Source organism: Megascapheus bottae, chromosome 23 (assembly GCF_031878675.1).
Source record: "Megascapheus bottae isolate mThoBot1 chromosome 23, mThoBot2.hap1, whole genome shotgun sequence".
Lineage (NCBI taxonomy): Eukaryota > Metazoa > Chordata > Mammalia > Rodentia > Geomyidae > Megascapheus > Megascapheus bottae.
In genome coordinates, this window is record NC_143531.1 from 9358563 (window position 1) to 9381459 (window position 22897).

At 38.5% G+C, this 22897-nt stretch overlaps 1 protein-coding gene across 1 annotated transcript in view; it reads right to left on the reverse strand.

Moving 5' to 3' along the window:
- Positions 1-7686: 7686 nt before the first annotated feature.
- The window catches only part of Enpep (glutamyl aminopeptidase), a 76659-nt gene continuing 61448 nt past the window's right edge, over positions 7687-22897 (reverse strand). Inside the window, exons 14-20 of the mRNA XM_090356681.1 lie at positions 19971-20121; positions 18584-18657; positions 17907-18011; positions 17584-17754; positions 14529-14669; positions 9256-9334; positions 7687-8482 (exon numbers count right to left, since the gene is read on the reverse strand). Of these exons, the coding sequence (XP_090212807.1) occupies positions 8330-8482; positions 9256-9334; positions 14529-14669; positions 17584-17754; positions 17907-18011; positions 18584-18657; positions 19971-20121 (874 nt within the window). The 3' untranslated portion in view covers positions 7687-8329. The remainder of the gene's footprint in view (positions 8483-9255; positions 9335-14528; positions 14670-17583; positions 17755-17906; positions 18012-18583; positions 18658-19970; positions 20122-22897) is intronic.

Consider the following 22897-nt stretch of genomic DNA (forward strand, 5'->3'; position numbering starts at 1 on the left):
TAGTTTAAATGTGGCAATTTTAGCAGAACTAATTGAATCAATTCACCAGGAGACTCACTTTCCTTTTAAAGTGGATTCCATTTTCTGGGGAATTTGAATTAGCTAGATGATTATTTCTGCACTGTACCCGTTGGCCTGAATAGGTGTAACCTTCAGACAATATACCGTCTGAGAATATAACTCTCTTAGCAGATGGTCCCTTGTGACAAGCCCTCTCAAGTTCTTATTTTTCTGCACCAATAATAATAGAGCCATTACATCTAATTTTATTTTATTTTTTACTTCCTAGTGTTTAGCAAATATTAATTCATCATTACCACACTCCTCTGAGGATAAGCCCTTTTGTTTTGTCAGTTGTGGGGCTTGAATCCGGGACCTGGACACTATCCTTGAGCTTTTTCTGCTCAACCACTTTGAGCCACAGTTCTGCTTCTGGTTTTCTGGTGGTTAATTGGAGATAAGAGTGGCACAGACTTTCCTGCTAGGCTGGCTTTGAACCAAGATCCTCAGATCTCAGCTTCCTGAGTGGCTAGAATTTACAGGTGTGAGCTACCAGCTCCTGGCTTCAATCCAGCATTTTTCCTGGTCAATTGGACATGGAGTCGGGGTGGGGGATACTTTTCTGCCCAGGCTTGTTTTGAAAAGTACCCCTCTGGATCTCAGCTTCTAGAGTACTTGTTCATTCATTTCAAATCTAGTAAGGTGGGAACCCAAAGGTCTGGATTGCAGAGGCCATAGGAAAGAGAAAGGAAGGCATATTAAATGAGAAAAGTTTTACTTGGCATAGTCACATTTTGAGGAGATGAAGTTCAGAGGAGGTAATTGTGTATTGGACAATTCTGTTTTCCTGTCTTACAAGAATTCCTCCTTTAGATCACTCCTAATTTAAGATAACAGAAAAGTCGATTTTATGAAGTCCATCAGAACTATTTGAGTCTCAATCTTGGGTTCTTCAAATAAAACATTCTCTCACTCTATCCCTCCACAATGTAGATCACAGTCCGTCCAGTTCATCTCTGTGTACAATAGATTTCCATCCTAGAAGTTAGTGGCTCACGTCTGTAATGTTAGCTACTTAGAAGACTGAGATCTGAGGACCGTGGTGGAAAGCCAGTCAGTCTGTGAGATAAGCCATAAGCAGTGCTTTGGCTCAAGTGGCCAAGTAGCCTTGACCAAAAAAGGTCAGAGATAGTTCCCAGGCCCTGAGTTCAAATCCCAGGTACTCTCTCCCCCCCGCCCTCTCACACACACACACACTCCAAAAATACCTTACATATTAAAAATATATAATGAAAAAGGCTTAGTGACGCTTTGGGGATCTGTACCAGAGTGACAAGTTGGTGCATAGTTGCTAAAGTCAAGTGTTTTGACTCTGAGTTTTCTCATAACAAGTAGGAAAAAAAATAAAAGGAAGGATCTACTGGCATCTGCAGGACAATTTTATAAATTCCTTAATCTACCACTAGAGGCTGCTCCTAATTCTTAATATTCACAGGCTAATCAAGCAAGAAGAGGGCTTTTCTCCCCATGGTCAGAAGTTACTTTGAAAGTCATATTATTTTGTTATTCATATCTCAACATAATTTTCCTCGTTAACCATTCTTTGTTTTTCCTCTTTTTTCTTCTCAGGTTTCTTTCCTTCATCTCTTCTTTTCTGCCTTTATTTTTTCTTCCTTTCTCTTTTAATTTTTTTTATTGGTTTCCAAAGGAAGATAAAGACACTTTCAGTTTATATTTCTGTATTTCAAAACAGAGTGACAGTATATATATACCTGTTATGGTTGGGGTTAATGTTATTAATTTCTATGTTGCTTTTAGAATGAAAGCCTACATTTTATTAAAGCACAGTTCATGACCCAAATGCATTGCATCTATTGCTGTTTTTATTTACCATTATAGTGAAATAAATAGCTCTTCAATTTCCCATTTCATTTTCAAGAAAGTAAAATGATATTCCAAAAGAATTTCACAAATAGGCAAGAAGTAATTAGATTCCAAATAAGTAATTACAGGACAAGTACAAGGTGAAGATTTATGAAAATATTAAATGAAATATAATGAATTCAAGCTATTTTCATTTCTGACAAGTGATACTGACACCTTAAGTATACGATGACAAAATGGCAGAGACTCAAACATTCAACAACTTGTAGAATCCTATAAGGTCTGTGTTTTTCGATTCTCTCATTCCATTGCCACTTGCAAAGGGGATAGCTTCTAATGGTTACCAAGCTCCTGCTATGTGTAGATTACAATACTAGTGGTTGCTGAGTCTTAAGAATTCTTGGATTTTTTTTAACTTGGAGATTTACTTTGAGATCTTTAGACACATTCTAGCTACCACAAATGAGGAAAATCATGCTACCTATGTTTCTTTGGGTCTGGCTTACTGCACTTGCTATATATTTTTTTTCCTAGTCTTTCCATTTCCTTACAAATAGTATAATGTCATTCTTTTTTTATAGAAGCATAGAATTCCATTATATATGTCATATATATCATATTTTCTTGATCCATTGGTCCATCTAGGATGATTCCAGATCTTGATTATGGCAACCAATAAAGCAATGATATGGTTCTGTTGGTATCTCTAGTATGTCTTTGTTTATGATCTATTGGATAAATGACCAGGAGTGGAATTGCTGGACCATAGGAAAGCTCTATGCTTAGTCTTTTGAGGAACCTCCATACTGCTTTCCAGAGTGGTTGAACAGATCTCTAGCACGAGTACACACAGACACACACCTATACACACATACACACACACACACACACACACACACACAAACAAAAACAATGAACAATCCTTTGCTTTCCCCAATTATGGATCTGTTTACTAAACAGATCTGTTTATTTATTTGGGCATGGGCTTAAACTCAGTGTGTGGGTGCTGTCTTTGAGCTCTTTTTGCACAGACTAGCACTCTACCACTTTGAGCCACAGAGCCACTTCCAGTTTTCTTGTGGTTAATTGGAAATAAATCTCATACACTTTCCTGCCTAGGCTGGCTTTGAGCCATGATCCTCAGATCTCAGCCTCCTGAACAGCTAGAATTACAGGCATGAGCCACTGGTGCCCAGATTAATGATTTTTATGGTTTCCTTCTCCATAGATTTCAAATTTTGAACTTATCTGAAAGGATGGATTCTCTTTATTATCATGTTTCAGATAAATATTTCACAAACATTCATTTGAGCTTTTATTGATCCCCAGATCTAGACCTTTTACTCCTTGGATAAAAAACCAGTTAGACCACTCAGAAATAATCACTGTTCTAATTTTAACATAGATCCTTCCAATTAGAATACATGCTCAATTTACCTTCAAGTGTTAATTGCAGAGATATATTGATTAAAGTTATAGATTTTATATTACTCTATCAAGAGTTATTTTCTTTTTTCTCCAAAAGGATATTGCTGAAGCAGAAGTCTAGCCATAGTCCCTTAACTTTTTACAGCCTGAAAATATTCATTTTTCCTTTGTACCTTATCATTTTGAGACCCTAACAGCAATTTTTAGTCAACAGTTAGTAACTTGGGAGACTATGTGTTTGAGAATAGATAGATGGAAGTCTACTTGTGTGGGAAAATCTTGCATTTTCATAACTTTTGAAGTGTATTCCATTGAGAAGTGGCCTCTCGGCTTCTGCAAGAATTGTTCACCATTTCCCCGAGTTCATCTTAGTTTTGGGTAGCAATGACATCTATATTCAAATCAATTTCTATTTTAGTCAAACTTATCAAAATGCTGTAGAAGCCAGGTGCCAGTGGCTCACACCTGTAGTCCTAGCTACTGGGGAGGCTAAAAGTTCTGAGGACTGGGATTTGAAGCCAGCTGGGGCAGTAAATTCCCAGAGACTCATATCCAATTAATCACCAAACAGCCCATAGTGGAGGTATGTCACAAGTGGTAGAGTTCTAGCCTTGAGCAAAGAAAGCTTAGTGACAATACCCAGGTTCTAGGACTGGAACACACACCCCCATAAAAAAAACTGGCCATGGAAACAAGTGTCCCAGAGGAGACTTTTTTCCTGAAAAATACAGTTCATTCATCTAGCTATTCTAAAATTAAGAGAGTCATCAGGTTTTGTACTTGGCCACAATCACGGAATAACTGACTACTCCAATACTCCAACAATCGACTACTGACTTTTGAAAGGTATCTTGGAATGCACCAGTGGAAGTCAACTCCTTTTAGAATGGGCTTAAGGGTGAAATCACAGATGAGAATAAACAATTCTTTGGGAAGTTTTCTAGTAAAAACAGAGAAGACCTGGAAAGGGAAGCAAGATAATACTTTTTTTTTTCCTTTGGGGGACCTAACAGTATGTTTCCCTGCACATACTAAGAGAGGGAAACATGGATAATTCAAGAGAGAAGAGAGACCTTACCAGGGCCAAGAAGTCAATTAATGATGCACAAGCACACAAGTGCAGAATGCTTGAGTCCAGTGTGTAGTAATGCTTTTTGTGATGCAGAGTTCTATATTGTCTGAAGCTGGCATCTTATTTTTAATACTTTTTCCTTCCCCCACCCCAGTCCTGGGGCTTGAACTCAGGGCTAGGCACTGTTCCCGAGCCTCTTGAGCTACAGCGTCACCTCCACTTTTTTCTGAGTAGTTCATTAGAGATAAGGATTTCCTGGACTCTCTTGCCTGTCTTGGCTTCAAAAACCATAATCCCCAGGTTTCAGCCTCCTGAGTAGCAAGGATTACTGGTGTGAGCCACTGGCACCCAATAAGATAATATTTTTAAATTAGGTATTTGTGTATTTCAGAAAAGGGTGAAGATTCTAAGGCACACAATTATGCTTTGCAGTTGACATGCAACTTTTTAAAAAAATAACATACTGCTGGGTGCTAGTGGTTCATGGCTCTATCCTAGCTACTCAGGAGGCTGAGCTCTGAGGATGGTGTTTCTGACAAAGCAGGAAAGTCCATGACACTTTTATCTCCAATTAACCACCAAACAACCAGAAGCAGAGCTGTGGCTCAAAGTGGTAGAGCACTAGCTTTGAGCAAAACACCTCAAGCCCTGAATTCAAGCCCCATGACCAAAAAAAAGAATGAAAAATAGCATACTATAAAAATTTTAAATTGATATGTCATAAAAACTTCCATCCTCTCCAGGGATTAAAAATATGTAATTTAATGTCACAAATATATATTAACTACCCACTATCCCTTAGGCTATGTGCTTTTATTTGGTCCTTCCTGTATTTTCAGCTTCTCTCCTCAGTACTATTCTCAGTTTATTGGAGGAGGGATGTTTTCTTGTTTTTCCCATGGCCTTGACATTGCAATGATTGATGGTCTTTGTTGTAGTGATAATGAATACCAAATTGGTCTCAGCTACTAGGATGACTTTGGTTGTTTGTTATAGTTTGGGTCTACAAGTTTCTATGTAAATGCTTGGCCCTTAGCTGATGAGGAGGTGATTGGAAATGGGGATTAGAGAAAGCAGATCACTTGGGAAATATCCATGAAATATGTAAGTATATACTGGAACTCTAGTGCTTGTCTCTCTGTCCCTCCCTCCTTCTCTTCCTCCCTCCTTCCCTTCCTACCCCCTTCCTTCTTCACTAGCTGCCATGATTAAGAGTAACTTCTTCCACCAAGCACCTCCTACCATAATATTTTGCCTCACCACAAGTGCAGAAACATCAGGGCCAACTTAGCTGGACCTCAGCCTGCCAAAGTGAAACGCTATTTTGGGGTGTATCTCTGAGGGGTCTCTAATATTTGAATCAGTGGACTCAGCCAGTTGCCTTCTCCTATGTGGTAAGCCTGAAGAGAACAAAAGATGGGGAAGAATTCTCCCCCCCAACCCCCCTTTATCTTGCCTAACTGAAACATAGCAGCTGACTATTCTCTGGCTGGGAACTGGAATTCCTACCAGCAGTTTTCCCTGTTTCTCAGACCCACAGATTAGGACTGAATTTACACCACCGGCGTCCCTGGATTTTGTTTACAGTTGAGAAATTTGGTTTCTAGGATCGCATAACCCTTAGTAATAATAAATCTCCTTTTAATACATTGCACAAATTCACCATGTATAAATACATAATAAATCCATTTATATATACATATGCATAACACTTGGTTCTGTTTTTTTTTTTTTTCTGTTTCTTTCTTTGCTAGAACATGTTGGCCGATTTCAGTAGTCTTTCTATTATTTCTCTTTTCCCAAGTCTTCCTTTCCTTCCCCTGGCTTTTCAATTCCTATGACCTTGGAAGGCAGGGGTGGGAACCTACTTCAGTCAGCAGCCTTCTCCTACTCTGTCATGAAGGCTGGTTAAAAAATGTCTGCAGCCATCTTGATAAAGCAGTGCTACAGGCTATTAGCATTTCCGTATGTTCCCCAAGGATTCAGGTGTTGGAAGCTTGAGACTCAGTGCAGTTACACTGGGAGATGGAGGAATATTTAAAGGTTACTGTGTCATTAGGGACATTACACTGTCAAGGGATTAAAGTAGTACTCCCAAGATCATCTCAATGATTTGTTTTCATTTTTTTTTCGTCAGTCATGGGACTTGAACTCAGAGCCTGGGCACTGTCCCTGAGCTGTTTTGCTCAAAGCTATTGCTCTACAACTCTGAGTCACAGTGCCACTTCTGGGTTTCTTGGTCATTCATTGGAGATAAAAGTCTCACAGACTTTTCTGTCCGGGCTGGCTTCAAACTGTGATCTTCAGATCTCACTCTCCTGAGTATCGAGAGTTACCACCAACACCCGGCATGCAATGATTTATGTTAATGTGCTTTTCCTTCTGCTATAATTAAGAATATTATTCAAACTTTTTCCTCTCTCCCTCCTTTCCTTGCTCCTTCCTTCCTTCCTTCCTTCCTTCCTTCCTTCCTTCCTTCCTTCCTTCCTGCCTTCCTCTTCCTTCCTTCCTCTCTTTCTTTTTCATCCCCCAGGCTAATGTAAGATTAGTTGCATGAATTGAGAAATCAGAATAAATAATGATAGAAAAGTCTGCAACATTTTGGAGTACCTGATTGGAAAATTGTGTAAATAAAGTTGAAGCTAAGATTGTTATTGTACCCATATGCTTCAGTTTTCATCAAGCCAATCTCAAGTCCCCCTCTATTTCTGAAGATTCCAATAAATTAAGGTTTTCTGAATGTAGCTGATTAGAACACAGGAATCTCCTCTTTTTTCTGGATGTCTGGTGGCACATGAAACATATTCTGGCCACCAGCTTCTATAAAATTGATGTCTTTAATCAAGTCATGCATATAAATCTGATCAGTGCTGTTCTGTATGGAATAGGATCTCAGGGTTTACATGGGAAACCTATCTATAAAAAGATACGTCCTCAGGTATGCAGAGTCATGCTGGAGGCATCCAGGGGTTTGCATGGTCACACTTAGATTGGTAGGTGAGGCCCAAGCTAAATTCTAATTCCATTTAGTGTTATGGAATAATCGCTTTCTCTTTTTCTTGAACAGTTTTCAATTATTTAGCTTCCCCCCCACCTCAAGTCCATGGGGCGCCGTTAAGCACTCTCTTCACTCTAATTTCATAGCATATTTGAAGGAGCTTTGCCAGGATAGAATAAGAGGAAAAAGTACCATGCATGAAAAAGACCAGGTTCTTTGAATCCTAGCTATGACTTGCTTGGTCATTTGGGGAATGTGTCTATCATATTTATTCAAGAGTAAAGTGAGAACTGGAAAATAATGCTTTTTGTCAAGGTAATAATTTAGATTTATTTTGAGGAAAAACAGGTTTCATGTTGGTTTTTATAAAAGCAAAGGCAACATTCAGCCGTTTCCTTGGTTAATTCATTCAATCCTTGAGCAAAACTTAAAGCCAGGTTACCTTGGTAGGATTTAAAATAGTAAGACATATGTGAATAAAATGATATGAGATCTATATAATTCTGAATAATAAAATAAAGATTAAGATGGTAATATGTCCCTGAAGTACTGATATTTAAACTTTAAAAATCAATCAAGAGAGAAGATTAAGTGGTGCTTCTTCGGTACTAAAAATATAAAGTGAAGACCAAATTGTTCTATTTTCACAGATTTAAGATACAGAGTGATATTTAAAGACATTAAAAGTGACGATGAAATTCTCTTCCGTTTGTAAAGAATGTCTTATGAAGTATACTTAGAAGAAATCCCTGAGTATATTAAATACTCCATTAGTATCTTCTTCATAAACAAAAAGGTATAATTTAAAGGCTTTGTAAGACATACACAGTATTTAGCAAAAAGCAATATCCATTTAGAAGATTGTAGAGAGCTTGTAAATTCGATTACAGATGCTCAATAAGAGAAGCCACCGACCCACAAAATTAAAATAGGACATGTTGAACACATTAGCTATTATTAGGAAAGCTAAGGAACCATTCCCGTATAGAGTCTCTATTGAGTTTTAGCCACTCAATGTTGTTTTTCACTGTTTCCAGCACTTGTTGTCTGGGCTGTTCTCCTGCACCAGCTTCTGGATATTTTGCAAAAAAGCTCTTCATCTGAAAACAAGTGAGAAATAATTAGCAATGTCATAGGAAGCGAACTTCTTCAAGCATTCATTTGCGAACTGAATCAGTTTCTCACAGGACATTTAGTATCCTGTAGCAGTAAGGTGAACTTTTCCTTTCAGATTAACAATCATAGTCAGGCGCCATGGCTCCCGCCTGTACTCCTAGCTACTCAGGAAGCCGAGTTCTAAGGTTCACAGGTAGAAGGCAGCAAAGGCAGGCAAGTCCATGGAACTCTGACCTTCCCTTTGCTTGTGAAAAGCCAGAAGTGGGACTGTGGCTCAAGTGGTAGAACACAGCCTTGAGTGGAAAAGCTAAGGGACAGTGCTCAGGCTCTGAGTTCAAGCCTGAGTGCTGGCATACAAATTAAAAAGTTAGAAAGAATACTATCATCGCCGGGAGTTTGGCCTAGTGGTTAAAGTGCTTGCCTAGCATGCACGAAGACCCGGGTTCGATTCCTCGGTACCACATACATAGAAAAAAGCCAGAAGTGGTGCTGAGGCTCAAGTGATAGAGCTCTAGCCTTGAGAAAGTCCAAGGACAGTGCTCAGGCCCTGAGTACAAGCCCAGGACTGGCAAAAAAAAACAACAAAAAAAAAAACAAAAAAGAAAGAATACTGTCATATTTGTTACAAGAATCATTGCTTTCCTATTGTCTTCTGTGATTTTAATGAGAAAATATCATTTCTATATTTCTATCTATTTGCGAAAGGAGTTTAGTATTCGTCCCTCCTGTGTAAATAGAAAAGCAGTTTTCTTCTTACCTGCCAGAGTTGTAGTTCAGTGTTGAATGGATCTGTGATGGTGATAATTCGGCCAAGGTTTCTGTCATTTAGTGTGTATCTAGAGAATTTAGAGGAGAAAGAAGAAAACTAAGTCCCCAGAGCTTTACATTTTTTTTCTAGATGCAATTCTTTTTATCTCTATATTTACTCACTTGTGTAACCCTTCATTCATTTATTCATTCATTCATTTTTGTGTGCTTTTAAGCACACTAAGAAATCTTATTAGCCTCAGAATAATTGTTTCCAACAGATTCTTCATAAATTCTTTTTGAACACAGATTCATACTACCTTCTCAGATGTAGTAGACTGTGTATTGTACTTTGCATAAATGTTTTTCTTTTCCCTGCACATATAAACTATTAGGTAATGACTAGATATCTCAGACTTCCCTCATAGAAAGGTGTACATATGACCCTCTCTTCCTTCCTTCCTTCCTTCCTTCCTTCCTTCCTTCCTTCCTTCCTTCCTTCTTTCCTTCCTTCTTCTCTTTCTCCTTTCTACTTCCTTCTTTCCTTTATTTTCTTCCTCTCTCTTTTCTTCCAGACCTCCATCCTTTTTACCAGCACCAGGGTGTGAACTCAGGGCCACATCTCTTACTCTGCTTTCTTGCTCACAGCTAGTAATCCACTACTTGAGACACGCCTCCATACTGACTTAATCAACACACCTATCTTCCTCCTATCACCTGCATTTGTTGCTTCTTCCCACTTTTTAAAAAGCACTTTATTTTTTTTGTTCTGTTCATATGTTAAGTATTTTGTGCTAGAGCCTTGTGCTCTAGCTTGGGTTTTTTGTTCACACCTGGTGTTCAAGCACTTGAGTCACCCCTTCATTTCTGATTAATTGCAGATAAAAGTCTCATGGACTTTCCTGCCAGACTGGCTTCAAGCTGTGATTCTCAGATCTCAGGCTCCCAAGTAGCTAGGATTACAGGTGTGAGCCACTACCAATTGCTTTATATATTAGTGTTCTCATTTCATGCTATTAAAAGCATTAACTATATTAAAAAATACCTTCCATTAAAAAAGTAGAAGAAAATCCTTCTTAACCTGACATGCTTCTTTTCCTTACTGTCTCATTTATTGATTTTTGCTCAGTTGGAGTCAGCCTTCATCAATGCAGTGAAAGCTCTTTCCAGTTATCAATGGCTTTTATGTCTCTACATCTATGGGACATTCTGCAGTTCTCAGTTACTCAAATTAGGAGCACCTGACAAGAACCCATGTTGTCCACTCTTTCCCTTTATCACAAAAGAGAGAAATAGAAGGATCACATGGAATAAACCCACCCATGTTCACTTTCTGCATGATAGATGCTTCTAGAAGCCTATTACCTCATCACCGTACTTTCAGTGGTCATTTTTAATCTACAACTAAGTTCCGATTGTTATTGGTTTTGTTGGGGGCTGTGTGAATACCAGGCTTGAACTTAGGGCCTCAAGCTTTCAAGCTGGTGTTCTACCACTTGAACAATGCTTTCTATGCAGCATTTTCCCTCCTGGTTAATTAGAGATGGAGTCTCGCAGACTTTTCTTCCTGGCTTTGACTTTGAATCTTCATCTTCAGGTCTCAGTGTCCTGAGAATCTAGGATTGTAGGCACAAGCCAGTGGTACCCGGTATAGTTTTTACAATTTTAAGTATACATGCATTTGTGTGACTCTTTTAATATTTGTCTCCTTTACAAAGCTCTAAGCTCTTTGAAGACAAAGCCATAATTGGTTTCTCCTCCCAGTTGCATTACCAGTGATAAACATAATGCCTAGCACATAGAAGGAGCATGACATGACTTAGTGGATGAGCTATAAGTTAAAATGAGCTCCTGTGTTTATCTCTTATACTAGCAACGACATGCAAAAAATACTACTATGAGTATAGATAAAGGTTGGAAAAGGTAAGGCCATTATTAAGAAAATGACTTTTGGATCAGAATTCTGCTACATTTGTCAGAAACTCTAAAAATAAATCCTTTAACCCTGCAGTATTATTTGTATCCTAAACATATTCTTTCAAAGATATTATCCATCAATACAGTATTTACAGCTGGCTACTTAATCTAAGTCTTATACATTTAATTACTATTGTATCACTTAAAACAACATTGAAAAAAGCAAGCTCTAAGGTCTGAAATGATCTTCACATTATAGAATCATGTGGAAATACAGCAAATCATAAAATACCCACATGTACATGAATCTGTTTGTTAAAAATAAATGAACAAATAGTGACAGAAAAACAAACATAGTAACACAGCAATAGAAGTTATTCCTAAGTGATTTCATTGCTGGTAATTTAAATATATCTCTTTTTTTTCCCTTTGCCAGTCCTAGGACTTGAATTCAGGGCGTAGGCATTGTCTTTGAACTTTCTCAAGGCTAGCACTCTACCACCTGAGTCACAGCACCACTTCTGAGTTTTCTGTTTATTTAGTACTGAGGAATGGAACCCAGAGTTTCATGCATGCTAGGCAAGCACTCCACCATTAAGGCTGCATTCCCAGCCCCTAATTGTACTTCTTATTGCGTATCTACATTCTGTGCAAAAATCATATATCAGTTCTAGAATAAGAATATGGGCACATAGGGGCCAGGAGTTTGTCCTAGTAGTAGAATGTTTGCCTAGCATGCAAAAGAAAAGCATGCCTAGAAAAGTTGGAAGTGGTGCTTTGGTTAAAGTGGTAGAGCGCTCACCTTGAGGAAAGCCCAGGGACAGTGCTCAGGCCCTGAATTCAAGCCCCAGGACTGGAAAAAAAAGAATATGGGAACTTAATTATCTTCTTGGACTTAATATTTATATGAGCATTATATTATTTCATTCAAAGGAAATTCTGAATTCCTTTTGAATAGCATAATGGGAATATATAAACCTTTATTTTATTTAACCTTTAACTTTGTTTATGAGATAATATTTATATGGTATCCATTATATTCAATTATGATCATTAAATGAATGAAAATAAATAACACAATAACACACACATGTTCAAAAATTAAGATGGCTTGATTTTCATGCACAGTCAGTCAAACTACAAAAATGGTTTCCTCATACTACTGCCTTGCTGGGTTTATTCAACCTCATAATTTCACCTAAGTATTCAGTAGAATAAATAGAAACAAAGAATAATCTCCAGATTATCTTTGGAAATGGGATTATGGTTCAGACTAGCACTAGAGATGATCACTTGTAAGAATCACACAATAAAATCTTTGTATAAGGCAGTTGGGTTTTTAGAGTGGCAGTAAATTGTTCAGAAACAAGGGCAATAAGACCACTCATCCTGAGACTGGGAAAAATGGTCAAGACTTTGGAAATAGGGGTAAGACCATTTCTGTTTATTTTGCCTTAGATAAGACCTTCAGGGTGCACATTCTATTCCCATCAAGCATAATTAATATATATTTTTGTGTGACTGCCAGATATATGGTTATTGTAGAATTTTGTGGTTAGGCCATAATACTTCATGAAAATTAAATGATTAGACTATGAGGAAATATTAAAGGCCTGGGGTGAATGTTTCTGAAAATGGTTTATTAATTATTTTTCTTGAAAAAAGTATCAGCTTATTGAGTCTCGTACATTTACTTTAAGATCGGTGTTAGTGATCCCTGTGCCAAATTAAAATCTGGTTGTTTTTTTTTTGCCAGTCATGGGGCTTGAACTCAAGGTTTGATCACTGTCCTTGGACTTTTCTCAAGGCTACAGCTGTATCACTTGAGCCACAGCACCACTTCCAGCTTTTTTCTATGTATGTGGTGCCGAGGAATCAAACCCAGGTCTTCGTGCATGCTAGGCAAGCACTCTACCACTAGGTCAAACTCCTGGCCCCAGTAAAATTTATTTTTTTCTTTTAAAATTTGAGGCATAATAATAATCTAATTTTTGAAAATGGAAAAAAACCACTGTTCCAGAAAAGTCACATCAAAGCTATTCAAATAGGCCTTGAGAAATGCTCTATTAATTAAAAAAGAAAATAACCACTTAATTTTACAAAAAAACCCTACTTATATTTCCACAATTCTAAAATAAGCACTGTATTTCATCCACGTGAGTTTCTTTAATTTTTTTTCCCCCCAGAGCTGAGGACTGAACTCAGGGCCTTGCACTTGCCAGGTAAGGGCTCTTCCACTGAGCTAAATCCCGAACCCCACCCACATGAGTTTCTTACAATCATGCATTTAAAAAAACTTTCAGCTGTAATCATGGCTACACAAGAGGCTGAGATCAGGACAGTGGTTCAAGGCCAGTCAAGGAGACCTGAAGTCAACCAATGAACTTCTAGGGTGGTAATATATGTCTATTATTCCAGATTCAGAGGGAAGAGTAAGGAGGATTGCAGCGTACCCCTTCCAATGTAAAAAGAAAGACCGTATGGAAAACATAATAAAAGCAAAACAAGGGGAGGCAGGGGTGGTGGGAAGAGAGCATGGCTCAAGTGGTAGAGTGCCTGCTTAGAAAGCACACAACACAGCATCGAGGGGAAAATGTTTTATGGTCTCTCAACCAAGACAAAACATATAATATATCATTATGCATATACCATTCAAAGTGAATGACGCTAGCTTGCATAATATAAATCGTTGTGCCCAGACAAAAAGTTCTTAACAGCCTGATTTACTCATAAATCAAGCTATAAACAGACAGATAATGCATATTCAATGCATCCACACAGGGGTGCACAGAGCAGTCTTCAGAGCTTGATAATTCACTAGTCATAAGACTAGAAAAGGCAAATGTCAATCACAACTAAGCAAAAGAAACCTTGGCTGAGAGTGAGATAATGTGTGGATTTCAGAAGGAAAGAAAATACAGATGAACCTGATGGTGCCACAGACACAGGACAGAGAAGAGAAGAGAATGAAAGCTGCAAGTGTAGTTGGTATTTCTCACAAAGCAAGCCCAGTGATTCTTGTTTGGTTTTCAGCGGAGATGAATTAAGAACTAACTAACTAACTGGCAACTGGGAACAAAGCCAGGTATTAGCACAGTAAACAGTACTATATTTAGCTTGTTTTGACTAAACTACAAATAATATCGTTATATTAGTCATCTTTCCACATTTCAGGATCTCATACTTCAGTTGGAACTAATCATCTCCAGAAAAATAATAGTGCCAAAAATTAGCATCATCACCTCTGATGAGATGTCATTTCAGATATGGTTATGCTATCAGGGGGAGTACACTAAAGAGAAAAAGAAGGGGGCTGGAGATAGCATCACCACAAAGAGAATGATACACCACTACTAAGCAGCCCACCTGCTCACTAGATAGTCCCAGTTGAGCTGTATCCAATTCCAGGCCATTGTCTTCCCATAGCTGTTATAGGAGATATATCGGATGACTGTGAACACATCCTGAGATTTGATGATGTTTGGGTCCTTGAGCAATTCCAAGTACCTACAAAAAACCAACACACAAAAACCATGAAAATCCAACTTTTCATGTTCACTCTCAGCTAAATACCAGTTCCTGCTAGTTCTTGAGGCAACAACCAACAACAATTAAAAACTTGCTGATATGTTTAACTGTTTTTAAGTAACAGTGTATGGTTCTGAGGACTATAAGAACACAAAAAATGAGTCATTGTGGAAACACCAACACCATAAAACAGAAATTTAAGGATTGATTTTTTTTAAAAGGAGCTTTTCTTGAATAGAAACATTTTACTCACTGAATTAAAAAAAAGGTCTGGTAAGTTAAAGCTGAGAATAAAATTTAAAATTTTCTGCTCTTCTCTAAGTTGCAAGAAACAACCTTCTAATGTTACTTATGTGGATAGCTTAACTATGATTATAATATGACACAAAGAGTCCAAGATGAATTAAATTACCAAAGGGAGACATTATACTACTTTGATGTTTTGTTATTTCATTGCCCAGAGGAATTTAAGTTCTTTAGAATAGCTAATATAAAACTGATGCAGGTAAAGAAATATTTTGTAGCTGCTTTAGTAGAGGGTGGGTTACTATTAAATATTATTAATGGGATTATTGCAAGTATATTTATCTGCAACTCCAACTGTAGTCAAAGATACTGTGAATACATATTGTCACTAGAAAAGACCAATGCATATTTTATTCACTATGAGAAGGACCCTTGTAAACACATTATATATTGCTAATAGATCAGATACATTTGAATTCTCTGCTAGTCTTGTTGTTCTGTGGTTTCTTTCTCCTTGGCTTGGCTCATTCATATCTTTAGGAAGATTAAGACATAATAGCTCTAGCAAAGGGTTCACTGTTTAACTTCTTCATTTGTGAGAGAGTTTTAGCCAACCTCAGTCAAAAAGGAAAAGACAAGTCCACACCTCTTGGGTTTGTATCAATCCAGCTAGAGCCAGGCTAAGCAGATTTGACTATAGAAATGTACCCTAAGTGAGAGACTAAAGAAAGATCAACCTGGAAGAGGAGTCCAGGCACTCTGGGAAGTTGGAAGACACACATCTTTCCCGCCCTTGGAGGAAAACAATCAGCAGTCAGTCTCAACCTGCATTAGACCCGGCATGGATGGTACAGAAGAATGACATTGTGCTTGCTCTAGGCAGGTGAAGCGAATGTGTACATAAGTTTGCAGAAACAGTTCTGGACATTTTAACTTGTGCGCTGTATGAGGGACCTAGACATTTCTTAGCAGTAAAATGTCACAGGGATGCAGAATGGACTTCTGGGAAGACAAAAGTGCTACACAGCACTGGCACTTGATGACCAGATCAAATGACAAATGCCACACTTTCCGCTCTGGAAGACAGAAGGTGTTCCAGCAATTACAGCCCAATGGACTCTGATATAGGACCCCAAACCAGGGGAAAGCTCCGTAAAGTAAAACCCCAAGGACAGAAGAGACCTCTTTCTCCATCACTCCCTAATGCCTTCTGCTCCTTGCACAGGAATGTGGTAGTGACAGGAAGGAATTCAGAAGGTTGAACATTTTATTTGAAGAGACTGTGTAGTTTAAAGATCAATTTTAAAATGAGACCAGCAGACAAAACTAGTCTATAATTGTTTCTCCAATATCATGGGAACAATCACATAGGAAATAGATACCACCTTTTGTGTGCTTGTAATTGTGTGTAGGCAAACCTACACACACTCATCTGCAACACAGCACATTTACTGCAGGTGTTGGATAAGACAGCAATTCTAGCAAAGGCCTGACTACATCCTAGACTTGTTTGCAAAACTTCCTTTAGGCCAAACTGAGAGTGTGTATGTGATTGAAATAACACACTGTGGGATATATTGTTGCTAATTTTTAAAAAATGGCAGTACTCAGTAAAATAGTGTTTTCGTTTGTTGTTTTTGTGGTAGGTGTTATAAGATGTTTTTTGTGGTACTTTCATCTTGGAGAGAATACCGCAGCATGTGGTGAACTAGAAACTGCACTCAGGTGAGCCCTTGCATTATTGCCCAATTTAGCTTCCACCTTCTAGTTTGCAAGAGTCTTACTACATCTAACGTATACTAGCTGCCTTTACAGATAACAATCGGTACAAAGTCATAAGGTAATAGATTCTGGCAATGTATTGGCAAATGTCAATAGGACCGTGCTTTTTATGTAATTTTAATTAAATATATTTAAATATATATATATATATATATATATATATAGAGAGAGAGAGAGAGAGAGAGAGAGCAAAATAAATATGTGTGCTTAATGGCTAGATACTCAACACATTAAGCATGGCAGAAGAGAATAGCCCAGGATTTGAACTAAATGTTGAGACATCATTTGCTACTAGAAATGATCTATTTTCAGAATACTTTCAACAGGATTATATTTCTGCATCTAATTAATTAGCTAATTAATTTATATCTGCCATGGGGCTTGAACGCAGCACCTGGGCTTTGTCCCCGAATGCTTTTGCTCAAGGGTAATACTCTATTACTGGGTGCAGAGCCAAACCTCCCCATCTAATTTTCCGGTGCTTAATTGGATAAAAGTGCCTCAGAGGCTTTCCTGCCAGGATTTATTCTGAACTGTGGTCCTCATATCTCAGCTTCCTGAGCAACCAAGATTACAACTGTGATCCTAGGGCCCAGCTTATTTCTGTATATTTTATGCCAATATTACATCTTGAAAATCTTATCTTTTATTTCTTATAAAATAATTTTAATTGCATTTTGAAAAGTAATGCAGTTAATCATAGTATATGATTCAGAGTCTTAGGGACATGACATATAAACTATTGAACATTATTTACACAGGTAAAATTAAAGCCCAATTTGGGCTGGGAACATAGCTCAGAGGTAAATCACTAAAGCCGTAGGTTCAATCCTCGGCACTATAAAATAAGCACAAGCAAACTTACCTTGCCAAAAGAGTAACATCTTTCACAGATGCTAATCCATAGAGCAGTTTTTCTTTTTCTTGGGCCAGTGAGGTTTCCTGGTATTGGGCTAGTGTATAATTCCATGAAATCTCATTGCCAGATGTTTGCATGCCATACCGATAGGCCAGAAGTCTCAGGTTCACAGGAATTCTGGAAGAAGAAAGAGCACTTCAGCCATGTCTTATAGTCATTGCTGTTTAAAGTCCTCTCGAGATGAAAGCATATTTGACTCTGACTGTATAAAATAATATGCATTTAAATGAACTCCAGGAAATAGAAAAGAAAACAAGACTGACAGTCACCTTCCATTCCCAGCAATCCAACTCTGAAATAACTGTGAAGCATTGTTGAGGGCATCTGTATCTCCCATCTTACACGCAAAGCCCAGCACAGAGGCCCGGAGCAACCTTCCAATAAAAAACCAGTACCACGTCACCAACAAGTCTTGACACATCAACACATGTTAAGGAAATCTTGGTTTAAAAAAAATATGAGAGATTATGCTAAGTCTGGCTCAGAGAGACAGAGTACACATTTTCTCACACATTGCAAGCTACATCTAATTTCCACATGTAGATGTAACCGTACAATCATTATAACTGAAAGATGATCTATGTTAAGAGTGAACTGCAATGGTAAAACTCTCTTTAAAACTGATTTACAGTTTCACAACGTGAAAACCACAAAGTTTTAGTGTGTTGGGAGGTGAGGATGTGAAATCAAGGGGAGGGAAGGTGGACACATGGAGAGAGGAAGGGTGGGGGGATGTAGTTATAATATTCGACTCACACACGTGAAAATGGAGGTAAGGATGTTGAGGGATGATTGGGATTGGGAGATGTGGGGGGGAATGATATGTGGGTGACATTGGTTGAGATGTATTGTACTCATAAATTGACATGTTGAATTGAAACCCCTTTGTACAACTACTTAACAATAATTCTTTAAAACTAAAAGGTAAAAAAAGGTGAGAACTAACTTAGTGATGTGGCTGCCGGTGTCTTCCCAGGTCAGACTGTCAGCGATGGGCTTTACTTGACTTCGAAAGTATTCCTGAAACGAGGAACATGAAGAGCCATTCAGTACTTATGCTGTCTCCAGTTAGGTTATCTCTCGGTAGCCACATTGTCATCTTTCTAGACCAAGTTGGACACTGGCGGATCAGGCCTGTAATTCTATTAAGAGGCCGAGATCTGCAGACAAAAATACAAGAGACTCTTATCTCCAGGTAACCAACACAAAAGCTAGAAGTGGAGGTGAGACTCAAGTAAGAGTGCCAGCCTTGAGCAACAGAAGCGAAGGGAGAGTGCCCAAGGGCCTAAGTGCTGTTTGTGAACTTTTTAAATTAAAGGCTAGCAATTAATCTGTACTTCTGCTTCTGGCTTTTTGGTGATTAATTGTAGATAAGAGTATCGTGGGCTTTCCTGCCTGGGCTATGTTTGAACCCCAAGCCTTAAATCTCAGCTTCCTGAGTAGCTGGGATGGCAGACAAGAGTCACTGCTACCTGGCTGACCTAGAGATTTATGGCCAGATTTTGTTTAAAATCACAAACATCCTTGTCCAAATGCTACCGAAAACACAAAACAAAGAAAACGTATTGAGGATCACCATCTAATAGTGAAATCTTAGTGGAGAGATAACCGCAGTAACGACAATGAAATGTTCTACTTTGGTAAAAATATATTCTTTATAACAAAGATAAAAGCGATTTAAGATAGGTCCTAGATAGGTCCCTTCAAGAAAACATTCATGATTGGATTCCTTCTAATGCTAAAATACATACCTTTATGCAGTATACTGAACTACATACACTAATTCACTTCAAATAAAAAAGGACAGGCTTTCTGCCCTCATTAGTCTAATTAGTCACTGTACTTTCATTTTGCTTTCATTTGCTGGGAAAATATGCATTGGGTCCCCCAAGAACAAATTCCTTTAGAAGTCACTGTCTTTCTTCCCTTCCTTCCTTCCTTCCTTCCTTCCTTCCTTCCTTCCTTCCTCCCTTCCTTTCTTTCTTTTTTTCTTTCTTTCTTTCTGTCTTCCTTCCTTCCTTCCTTCCTTCTTTCTTTGCTTCTTTTTTTCCTGTTGGTTGTGGGGCTTGAACTCTGGGCCTGGGCGCTGTCCAAGAGCTCTTCACCTCAAGGCTATCTCCCTACCCTTGAGCCATAGCACCACTTCCACTTTTCTAGTGGTTAATTGGAGGTAAGAGTCTCACAGCCTTTAATGCCTGGGCTGGTTTTGAACTGCGATCCTCAGATCTCAGCCTCCTGAGTAGCTAGGATTACAGGAGTGAGCCACCACACCTGGGGAGGTCACCCTGTTTCTAAGCATTGTTCCCATGATGTCACTGTAGCATTCACATCACCTCAATGTTTGGATAGATTTCTCTATCATCTTCAAACATGGTAATGATGTAGGTTACAGCTGAAATGACCCTCTGCCATGGTAAAAAGTCCTCTTCCTTTTGGAGATATAAGGTCAAGTTGAGAGCCAGCTTGTAATCTATAATTTGAGCTCTGAGAAAGAAAACAAAAGCATAGTTAAATAAAAAAGAGTTTAGTTTCCATTCAATTGAAAGAACTAATATCTGAGAATCCTAACATATGACACTAAGGAGAATTAAAAACAAATAAAACAGTTAAAGATTATATTTAATTGTTGAGGCCCAACCAAAATGCATTCTTCAGGGCTTGGGGTGTTACTCAGCCTTGACTATGTATATAAGGAAAGTGGTAGAACATTTGCTTAGTACATATGAAGGAGTTAGTTCAGCTGGTGTACAGACTTAAAAAAAAAGTTATTCCTATAATCATAGCTAATTAAGAGGCCATTCGGAGGTCAGCCCAGAAATAAAAGTCAGCAAGACTCTATCTCAACCAACATACTGGATATGCACATACCTGTGACCTGAGCTACAGGGGAAATTCTAAGTAGGAAGACTAGATCCAAACTAGCCCTAGGCAAAAGCACAAGACCCAATGTTAAAATGTAAACTAAAAGCAAAAGGGCTGGAGAAGTGGCTTCAGTGACAGAGCACTTGTGTAACACACACAAGGCCCTCAGTTCAAACCCCAGCACAGCCAAAAAAGTTTAGTTGCTGGTGACTCATACTTGTGATCCTAGCTAATCAAAGGATTTAATCTGAGGATTAAGGTTCAAAACCAGCGTAGGCAGGAAAGTTTGAGACTCTTTATCTCCAATTAATCACCAAAAAAAAAAAAAAAAGCCAGAAGTGGAACTGTGGTTCAAGTGGAAGAGTTCCAGCTTTGAGCAAACAGGCTCAGAAACAACATCCAGGCCTGAGTTTAAATCCTGGGAATGATACATTAGTACAATGTAAAACAACATAGTCATTTGTAATTTTCTCAAGCACCTAATTATAGCTCTAGCTTTAGTGTAGTTTTGAGGAATTCTACGTGGAAATTATGCTTTTCCACATTATATCTTGACTTTTAGGACAAATGTTAAGATGTTACCATAATGAAGAGTGATCTTTAATTATTGAATTTAATAATACAGAAGCATTATATGCTATTGTGATTGGGGTCATCTTCAAAATAGACAAATAATGTCTTGATTTCTCCCCAAGTTTTAGAGAAATACATAGGAATCATACATAACAGGATTTTTCCTGAGGACAGACAATGCAGACTGTTTTCAGGGCTGATTTCTTTCTTTCTTTTATCTCACATCCTATACTTACACAGATAATTTCTATTCCCTATTATTCAGTATTCCTCAATAAAAGCAGAAATAGCTTTGAGAAATGGATTGTTCCATTGAGAATGTTTGTTAACAACACTCGAAGAATCTACTACCCAAGTAGATCTAACATTAATATACAACCAGTATTTTCTCAACATTTGTAGAACAGCTGTCTTTTGGAGGATAAAATTAGTGAGGATGTTCTGGAAAGTTTAGGAAGAATAATAGATTCTTTGATCAAGAAACCAGGGAGGGGCCAGGAGTTTGGCCTAGTGGTATAGTGTTTGCCGAGCATGCATGAAGACCAGGGTTTGATTCCTTGGTACCACATACATAGAAAAAGCTGGAAAATGGTGCTGTGGCTCAAGTGGTAGAGCTTAGCTTTGAGAAAAGCCCAAGGATAGTGCTCAGGTCATGAGTTCCAGCCCGTAATGGAGAGAGAGAGAGAGAGAGAGAGAGAGAGAGAGAGAGAGAGAGAGAGAGAGAGAGAGAGAGAGAGAGAGAGAGAGGAAAGCCAGGGAGGCTGACAATTTCTGAAAGGCAAGAGGATTCAGTGAAATGGGTCATGGTTACAAAAGCCAGAAAAATGATCTATCTAGGTAGTATAAGTAGTGAAGGAAATTCAATGATCCAAACTTGTGACTAAATGCTATGTATTTGAAAACGCAATGTACTATCTGATGCCTTATTTTTCCTAATACATCTTACACATATGCAATAGTCCCCTTCTAGCAACATCACTTTTCTTGAAGTCTGATACCCAGAGCCCAAATACTGGATGGAAACTGAATCATCTGTGGATATTATATGGATAGTATTCTGAGAATCAAATGGATGGATAGTTCATTCCCCACAAAGGATGCCATTATTCCTTCTATGGCACCCCAATGGCATCTGGTTATCTCCAAACAACAACAGTATCACCTGGAACCTCCAGAGGTCCCAGATTTGAGCACAAGTCAACACTACCTGGCACAACTGGGAGGTATTATTTAGCCCCACTTTCATAGCTTCTCATCCATTTGGGGGAGTAAGGTCCAAAATGTACATTTCTGTAAGTTCCTAGGTAATTCCAATGCACATGTTAAGAAATGGCTTTTAGGCTGGTCCCACTGGAATCCTAGCTACTGAACAGGTCGAGATCTGAGGATCACATTTCAACACCAGTCCAGGCAGGAAAGTCTGTAAGATTCATCTCCAATAAACTGCTTCAAAAAGTTGGATGTAGGATTGTGGTTCAAGTGGTATTGTACCATCCTTGAGCAAAAGAAACTCAGGGACAGCACCCAGGTTCTAAGTTCCAAGTCTTAGGCACACACACACACACACACACACACACACACACACACACACACACACAAAAGGAAAGAAGGAAGGAAAGGGAAAAGAAAAGGGGGATGGAAGGGATGGAAGGGAGGGAAGGAGGGAGGGAGGGAGGGAGTAATCATTGTTAGGACAAAGACTTATGCAGTTCCTGGTCCACATCCCTTACAGTGCTCAAATGGTTCATGGCTGCTATCTTCTCCAGAGAATAACTCTGGCCAAAAACATAGATCTTGCCTAAGACATTATGAAATCCCCACCTCT